This window comes from Somniosus microcephalus, unplaced genomic scaffold (genome assembly GCF_052327205.1).
Source record: "Somniosus microcephalus isolate GS21.2 unplaced genomic scaffold, FLI_Smic_1.0 unresolved_chr7, whole genome shotgun sequence".
Lineage (NCBI taxonomy): Eukaryota > Metazoa > Chordata > Chondrichthyes > Squaliformes > Somniosidae > Somniosus > Somniosus microcephalus.
The window spans coordinates 40,792,778-40,801,741 of record NW_028225185.1 but is presented as its reverse complement, the minus strand read 5'-3'; the positions used below and the strand labels follow the sequence as shown (position 1 = coordinate 40,801,741).

At 53.5% G+C, this 8,964-nt stretch overlaps 1 protein-coding gene across 1 annotated transcript in view; it reads left to right on the top strand.

Annotated features, from left to right (window-relative positions):
- Window positions 1-221: 221 nt before the first annotated feature.
- Window positions 222-8,964, top strand: part of LOC147086829 (protein bicaudal D homolog 2-like) — a 55,860-nt gene continuing 47,117 nt past the window's right edge. The window contains exon 1 of the mRNA XM_085979011.1: window positions 222-590. Within this exon, the coding sequence (XP_085835137.1) occupies window positions 363-590 (228 nt within the window). The 5' untranslated portion in view covers window positions 222-362. The remainder of the gene's footprint in view (window positions 591-8,964) is intronic.

Sequence of the window (8,964 nt, the reverse complement as noted above, 5' to 3'; positions counted from 1 at the left end):
CCTTTTGATCGACAGGTCGTCCTCGGATCGGATTGGTTCGCCTGCTGAAGCGAGCCGCCCACCTTCCTTTGCATCGACAGGCCGCCCTCGAATCGGATTGGCTCGCCTGGGCTGAAGCAAACCCGCCCACCTTCCTTTTGATTGACAGGTCGCCCTCGAATCGGATTGGCCCGCCTCATTGGAGCGGCAGCTGGTGATTGGCCGGGGCGGGGAGGGGCGAGGAATTTGAATAAAAAACCGTCGTCGCGAAAGCGGGAGAGAGAGACAGAAGCAGCAACAGCCCGGCAACCATTTTAATTCGGGGAAAAAAGTAAAATGTGAGAGGAAAAAAACTTTTGGGTGGGTCAATATCTTTGAGGAAAATGTCGGAGGTGACGGTGGAAGGCGGCCGGCCGGAGGAGGAGGAGACGCTGCTGCGGGCCGAGGTGGAGCGGCTGTCGGCCGAGCTACAGGAGACGAGCGAGCAGAAGGTGCGGGCGGCGCGCTACGGCCTGGCCGTGCTGGAGGAGAAGCAGGGCCTGCAGCGGCGTTACGCCGACCTGGAGGCCGAGCACGAAGCGGCCGCGCAGGAGCTGGAGCGGCTGAAGGAGGTGGGTGCGAGCGCCGGACCAATCGCGGCCCACCGCGCTCACTTTCCTCTCCGCCCATTGGTCAGGCTGGCTGTCGATCATTTGGAAAGGGGGCGACCACCATATGCGTCACGCTGTCAATCACTTTTTTCAGCCGGATCCACGTGGGCTACCCGACTCTGATTGGTCCGGCCCACACCTCCATTGTGACGCTCCTTCCTTCCTCGCCTTCCCATTGGTCACTTTTTTTAAAAGGAGGCGGGTTCCAAAGCCATGGCTGATTGGCCCGGCTGACCCCCATTCCTTAGTGACGTCCCTTGCTTTCTCGCTTGGCCATTGGTCCTTTCTTGCTGTCAATCACTTAAAAAAAACAATCGGGGAGCACGTGGGGCAACTCGACGCTGATTGGTTCGACATGTCCTGACTCTTGCCTTCTCGCCCGGCCATTGGTCGCTTCTTCCTGTCAATCAATTTTTTTAAAATAAAAGGTGGCAGCCGGCCCGCGCCTGGACAATCGGGAGCACGTGGGGCAACTCGACGCTGATTGGTCCGACATGTCCCCCCCCCCCCCCCCCCTTGCCTTCTCGCCTGGCCATTGGTTAACTTTGGGACGCCGCTGCTGCCTCGGCTGGCCATTGGCTGTTGCCTGCTGTCAGTCAGCAGCCAGAGGGGGGCGGGCCTGATATTTTGTCCTGAGGTGGGGAAAGCACCTGAAAATGTGGTGGATGGCGTTTATATGGGACACATTCGATTTTTTTTTTTGCAGCACAGGAGGACCCCATTGCCCCCCCCCCCCACCCGCCCTCACTCTGTCACAGTTCTCTTCCTCATTCCCATTCCCCATGAATACGTAGAATTAGGAACATAGAAGATAGGAGCAGGAGGAGGCCATTCGGCCCCTCGAGCCTGCTCCGCCATTTAATGAGATCATGGCTGATCATCCAAATTCAGTACCCTGTCCCTGCCTTCTCCCCATATCCCTTGATCCCTTTAGCCTTAAGAAATATATCCAACTCCTTCTTGAATATATTTAATGAATTGGCCTCAACTGCCTTCTGTGGTAGAGAATTCCACAGGTTCACCACTCTCTGGGTGAACAAATTCCTCCTCATCTCAGTCCTAAATGGCTTACCCCTTATCCTTAGACTGTGACCCCTGGTTCTGGACTCCCCCGCCATCGGGAACATCCTTCCAGCATCTAGTCTGTCCAGTCCTGTTAGAATTTTATAAGTTTCAATGAGATCCCCTCTCATTCTTCTAAACTCCAGCGAGTACAAGCCCAATCGACCCAATCTCTCCTCATACGTCATTCCTGCCATCCCAGGTATCAGTCTGGTGAATGGCGCACAAGCCAGTGTTTACGGCGCAGAAATAGGCCGTTCGGCCCAACTGCTCTGCGCCGGTGTTTATGCCCCGCACACGTCTTCTCCCACCGGCACTTCTCCAGCGCCTTTCACCACCTCAGGACGTCCCAAAGCGCTTCACAGCCAATGGAGTACTGTTTCTGAAGTGTGGTCACTGTTGTGATGTAGGAAATGCGGCAGCTAATTTGCGCACAGCAAGGTCCCACAAACAGCGCTGTGATAATGACCAGATCATCTGTTTTTAGTGATGTTGGTTGAGGGATAAATATTTGCGCAGAACTTCCCCCTGCTCTGTTCCAGTAGTGGCCGTGGGATCTTTTACATCCACCCGAGAGGGCAGACGGGGGCCTCAGGTTTAACGTCTCATCCCGAAAGACGGCCCCTCCGGCGGTGCGGCGCTCCCTCCGTGCAGGAACTGGAGTGTCAGCCTAGATTTTTGTGCTCGAGTCTCTGGAGTGGGACTTGAACCCACAACCTTCTGACTCGGAGGTGAGTGAGACCCAGTGAGCCACGGCTGACACATGTCTTCGCCTGGCAGTTCCACACTGGAGCCTGAATGAATAGTGGTGGTGATGGAAAAAGCCTGCGTCAGTTTTTCTCATCCCTGGCTCAGGAATGCAGGAGCACGAGTGTAGCAAGCCCAGCACAGCTTGGTTGAACCAGTATAGAGCCAGTGCACAGCACATTCCACAATCCCACTGCTCAGATTAGACGCCAGGCAGTCAAAGCAGACGTTTGCTGTAACAGGAACCCAATATACTTTGTTAAACAGCGCAGGATTCTGCACTTGCTACTCCGTGTCAGTTGTGGTTCAATGGGACCCCTCGCGCCTCTGAGTCAGAAGGTCGTGGGTTCAAGCCCCCACTCCAGGGACCTGAGCCCCGTAATCCAGGCCCGACACTCCCCAGTACTGAGGGAGCGCCGCACTGTTGGAGGGGCAGTACTGAGGGAGCACCGCACTGTCGGAGGGGCGGTACTGAGGGAGCGCCGCACTGTCGGAGGGGCGGTACTGAGGGAGCGCCGCACTGTCGGAGGGGCGGTACTGAGGGAGCGCCGCACTGTCGGAGGGGCGGTACTGAGGGAGCGCCGCACTGTCGGAGGGGCGGTACTGAGGGAGCGCCGCACTGTCGGAGGGGCGGTACTGAGGGAGCGTCGCACTGTCGGAGGGGCGGTACTGAGGGAGCGTCGCCCTGTCGGAGGGGCGGTACTGAGGGAGCGCCGCACTGTTGGAGGGGCGGTACTGAGGGAGCTTGCTGTGCGCAAATTGGCTGCCGCGTTTCCCACATTACATAGGCCATTCAGGACAGAGATGAGAAGAAATTTCTTCACACAGAGGGTGGTGAATCTTTGGAATTCTGTACCCCAGAGGGCTGTGGAGGCTCAGTCATTGGGTCTATTGAAAACAGAAGTAGATAGATTTCTGACTAGTAAGGGCATCGAGGGATATGGCGATAGGGCCGGTGAATGGAGTTGAGGCAGAAGATCAGCCATGATCTCATTGAATGGCGGAGCAGGCTCGAGGGGCCGAATGGCCTACTCCTGCTCCTAATTCTTATGTTCTTATTACAACAGTGACCACACTTCAAAAAAAGTCCTTCATTGGCTGTGAAGCGCTTTGAGACGTCCTGAGGTGGGGAAAGGCGCTGGAGAAATGCGAGTCTTTTTTATCTTTAGGGTTCTGTAGGCGACGACCCATCGGTGAAATAGCTCACCGTTTGTCGGTGTGCTGGGTAGGTGATATCTAAGTGAAGTGGGTGAGGTGCTGTTCAGTCTCTGTGCGACCACACCCCAGCTCCAAGTTGGCTGCCTTCAGGAGCTGTGGTGCGAGAGGAGTAAAGGAATGATTATTAATTTTGTTTGTGAAGGGGACAGTCATGAATTATAGAAACTTCTTTCATAAGTGGAATCGCAACTTCACGCCTGACATAATATATACTCACGAGCTAGCTGTGGCGGTCAAAATCAGAGAATTCTCCCAAGTGGAGCTTTGGTCCCAAGCTCTTTTAGTTATCCCGGGGCGAAAAATAGGAGCAGGACTCGGCCCTTCGAGCCTGCTCCGCCATTCTATATGATCATGGCTGATCCTCTATCTCAATACCATATTCCCGCTCTCTCCCCATACCCCTGGATGCCTTTCGTGTCTAGAAATCTATCTATCTCCTTCTTAAATAGATTCAGTGACTTGGCCTCCACAGCCTTCTGTGGTAGAGAATTCCACAGGTTCACCACCCTCTGAGTGAAGAAATTTCTCCTCATCTCAGTCCTAAATGTCCTACCCCGTATCCTGAGACTGTGACCCCTCGTTCTAGACCCCCCCCAGCCAGGGGAAACATCCTCCCTGCATCCAGTCTGTCTAGCCCGGTCAGAATTTTATACGTTTCAATGAGGTCCCCTCTCATTCTTCTAAACTCTAGTGAATACAGGCCTAGTCGACCCAATCTCTCCTCACACGACAGTCCTGCCATCCCAGGAATCAGTCTGGTGGACCTTCGCTGCACTCCCTCTATGGCAAGTATATCCTTTCTTAGGTAAGGAGACCAAAACTGCACCCAGTACTCCAGGTGTGGTCTCACCAAGGCCCTGTACAACTGCAGCAAGACATCCTTGCTCCTGTACTCAAATCCTCTTGCAATGAAGGCCAACATCCCATTTGCCTTCCTAACTGCCTGCTGCACCTGCATGTTTGCTTTCAATGACTGGTGTACAAGGACACCCAGGTCCCTTTGTACATCAACATTTCCCAATCTAAAAGGGTTAATTCCCGAGGACAGGTTGCACAGACTGGGCTTGTGTTCCCTCGAGTGTAGAAGATTAAGGGGTGATCCGATCGAGGTGTTTGAGATGATTAAAGGATTCGATCGGGGCGATCGAGAGAGAAACTATTTCCTCTGGTGGGGGGAGTCCAGAATAAGGGGGCAGAACCTTCAAATTAGAGCCAGGCTGTTCAGCGGTGATGTCAGGAAGCACTTCACACAAAAGCTGGTGGAAATCAGGAACTCCCCCCCCCAAAAAGCTGTCGAGGCTGGGGGTCAATTGGAGCTGAGATTTTTGTTGGGCGAGGATATTAAGGGTTACGGAAGCAAGGCGGGTAGATGGAGTTAAGATACAGATCAGCCGCGATTTAATTGAATGGCGGATCAGGCTAGAGGGGATAAAAAACAGGAAGGCAGATTATTATCTGAACGGCAATAGATTGGGAGAAGGGGAAGTGCAACGAGACCTGGGTGTCCTTGTGCACCAGTCGCTGAAGGTAAGCACGCAGGTGCAGCAGGCGGTTAAGAAGGCAAATGGTATGTTGGCCTTCGTAGCGAGAGGGTTCGAGTACAGGAGCAAGGATGTCTTGCTGCAATTGTACAGGGCCTTGGTGAGACCACACCTTGAGCATTGTGTGCAGTTTTGGTCGCCTTATCTGAGGAAGGATGTTCTTGCCATGGAGGGAGTGCAGCAAAGATTCACCAGACTGATACCTGGGATGGCAGGAATGACGTATGAGGAGAGATTGGGTCGATTGGGCTTATACTCGCTGGAGTTTAGAAGAATGAGAGGGGATCTCATTGAAACTTATAAAATTCTAACAGGACTGGACAGACTAGATGCAGGAAGGATGTTCCCGATGGCGGGGGAGTCCAGAACCAGGGGTCACAGTCTAAGGCTAAGGGGTAGGCCATTTAGGACAGAGATGAGGAGGAATTTCTTCACCCAGAGAGTGGTGAACCTGTGGAATTCTCTACCACAGAAGACAGTAGAGGCCAATTCATTAAATATATTCAAGAAGGAGTTAGATATATTTCTTAAGGCTAAAGGGATCAAGGGGTATGGGGAGAAAGCAGGGACAGGGTACTGAATTTGGATGATCAGCCACGATCTAATTGAATGGCGGAGCAGGCTTGAGGGGATGAATGGCCTCCTCCTGTCCCGATGCTACACTGTCTCTGCGGCCGGGAGGCCCAGACTGTTTCGGACCTGTTGTCGCACTGCGGTTGGTCGGTGAGGAGGGTGCACGGTGCGCCCGGGTCTGCGGGCACGATCGTGTTGAGCAAGCCGGTTTGGGTTCCGTTACTGGTCCGTGTTTTTAGCTGGTGTCCCCAGTGTCTGTACGGGGCAGTTGCCACAGTGTCAGTGCAGGCTCCCCGATCACAGGAGCGAGTTGACTGTCTGCCACTTTAACTCTCCATCTCACTCTGACCTCTCTCTCTCCGCGGCCTCCTACAATGATCCAATGAAGCAAGCTCGAGGAACAGCACCTCCTTTCGATCAGGCACTTGACAACTTTGAGTTCAGCAACTTCAGATCATAACCACATTTTCTCGGACATAAGGCGCTGGCAGTGATTCTGCTGTAACCGTTTACACCTCCTTTAGGCCTATCGTCTCTTCCTTTTACTTGAAAGAGAGAGAAAGATCTTGCATTTCTCCAGCGCCTTTCACCACCTCAGGACGTCCCAAAGCGCTTCAGTACTTTTTTTTTTTGAAGGACCCGGGGGTCCTCGTACATGAAACACAAAAAGTTAGCATGCAGGTACAGCAAGTAATCAAAAAGGCAAATGGAATGTTGGCCTTTATTGCAAAGGGAGATGGAGTATAAAAGTAGGGAAGTCCTGCTACAACTGTACAGGGCGTTGGTGAGACCACACCTGGAGGACTGCGTACAGTTTTGGTCTCCTTATTTAAGGAAGGATATACTTGCATTGGAGGCGGTTCAGAGAAGGTTCACGAGGTTGATTCCTGAGGCGAAGGGTTTGACTTATGAGGAAAGGTTGAGCAGGTTGGGCCTATACTCACTGGAGTTTAGAAGAATGAGAGGGGATCTTATTGAAACATTCTGAGGGGGCTCGACAAGGTAGAGGCAGAGAGGATGTTTCCCCTCGTGGGGAAATCTAGACCTCGGGGGCACAGTTTTAGAATAAAGGGTCGCCCTTTTTAGAACTGAGATGAGGAGGAATTTCTTCTCTCGGAGGGTCGTAAATCTGTGGATTTCTCCGCCCCAGAGAGCCGTGGAGGCTGGGTCATTAAGGTGCAGATAGACTGATTTTTGCAAGATAAGGGAGTGAAGGGTTATGGGGAGCGGGCGGGGAAGTGGCTTTGAGCCCCGAGATCAGCCATGATCTCATTGAATGGCGGAGCAGGCTCGAGGGGCCGAATGGCCGACTCCTGCTCCTATTTCTTATGTTCTTATGGTCACTGTTGTAATGTGGGAAACGCGGCAGCCAATTTGCGCACAGCAAGTTCCCACAAACAGCAACGTGATAAAGACCGGATCATCTGTTTTTAGTGATGTTGGTTCAAAAAAGTCCCATTACCAGCTACCTTTCCCTTACAATTTCATCCCTATTGTCATTTAATCATTGCCACCCTCCACACTATCAGAGACCTTCCCTTTTCCGCTAAACCTGGAACTTCTTCCAGTTCTGACGAAAGGACGTCAACCTGAGACGTTAGCTCAGTTTCTCTCTCCCCAGATACTGCCCGACCCTCTGAGTGTTTCCAGCACTTTCAGTGTATAAAAAAAAAAAATTATTTCAGATTTCCAGCATCTGCAGTATTTTTATGCTTGCCACTTACTTTTAAACTGGGTTCTGGCAAATGACTTCAGGCCTGCGTTGCGATCTTGTTATCGGAAGGCGTTTTGGCTTGCATCGCTTGTCTGAGAGTGGAATGCAGATTGTCCAGTGGGCTAGTCAGTTGTTGTATGAGCTTAATGGTCGATATTACAGCACAACAATCTGCCTTTATCCAGCGCCTTTAACGTAGTAAAACGTCCCGCAGCGCTTCACAGGAGCGTAAATCAGACAAAATTTGACCCTGAGCCACATGAGATATTGGGGGCAGGTGACCAAAAGCTGGGTCAAAGGGGTCAGTTTTAAGGAGCGTCTTAAAGGAGGAGAGAGAGGCGGAGAGGTTTAGGGAGGGAATTCCAGAGCTCGGGGTCCTGGCGTGGTCGCCAATGGTGGAGTGATGGAAATCGGGGGGATGCGCGAGAGGCCAGAATTAGAGCAGTGCAGAGATCTGGGAGGGTTGTAGGGCTGGAGGAGGTTAGAGATAGGGAGGGGGGGACGAGGGCCATGGAGGGATTAAAAAAAAAAAGACTTGAATTTCCACAGCGTCTTTCACGACCACCGGATGTCTGAAAGCGCTTTACAGCCTCATTTTTTTGAAGGGTGGTCACTGTTGTAATGTGGGAAACGCGGCAGCCAGTTTGCGCACAGCAAGCTCCCACAAACCGCAATGTGATAATGGCCGGATCATCTGTTTTTGTTATGTTGATTGAGGGATAAATACTGGCCCCAGGACACCGGGGAGAACTCCCCCCGGCTCTTCTTCAAAATAGTGGCCATTGGATCTTTTACATCCAGCTGAGAGGGCAGACGGGGGCCTCGGGTTTAACGTCTCATCCGAAAGACGGCTCCCCTGACAGTGCAGCAATCCCTCGGCACGGCCCCTCCGACGGTGCGGCGCTCCCTCAGTACCGCCCCTCCGACGGTGCGGCGCTCCCTCCGTACCGCCCCTCCGACGGTGCGGCGCTCCCTCCGTACCGCCCCTCCGACGGTGCGGCGCTCCCTCAGTACCGCCCCTCCGACGGTGCGGCGCTCCCTCAGTACCGCCCCTCCGACGGTGCAGCGCTCCCTCAGTAGCCCCCTCCGACAGTGCGGCGCTCCCTCAGTACCGCCCCTCAGTACCGCCCCTCCGACGGTGCGGCGCTCCCTCAGTACCGCCCCTCCGACGGTGCGGCGCTCCCTCAGTACCGCCCCTCCGACGGTGCGGCGCTCCCTCGGCGCGGCCCCTCCGACAGTGCGGCGCTCCCTCGGCGCGGCCCCTCCGACAGTGCGGCGCTCCCTCAGCGCGGCCCCTCCGACAGTAGAACTGATAGTTTCTCTCTATCTACCCTATTTCCGCTGGTTGGGGATTCTAGGACTAGGGGGCAGAGTCTAAAAATTAAAGCTGGGCTTTCAGGAGTGAAGTTCGGAAACACTTCGACACACAAAGGGTGGTAGACGTTTGGAACTCTCTTCCGCAAACGGCAATTGATGCCGG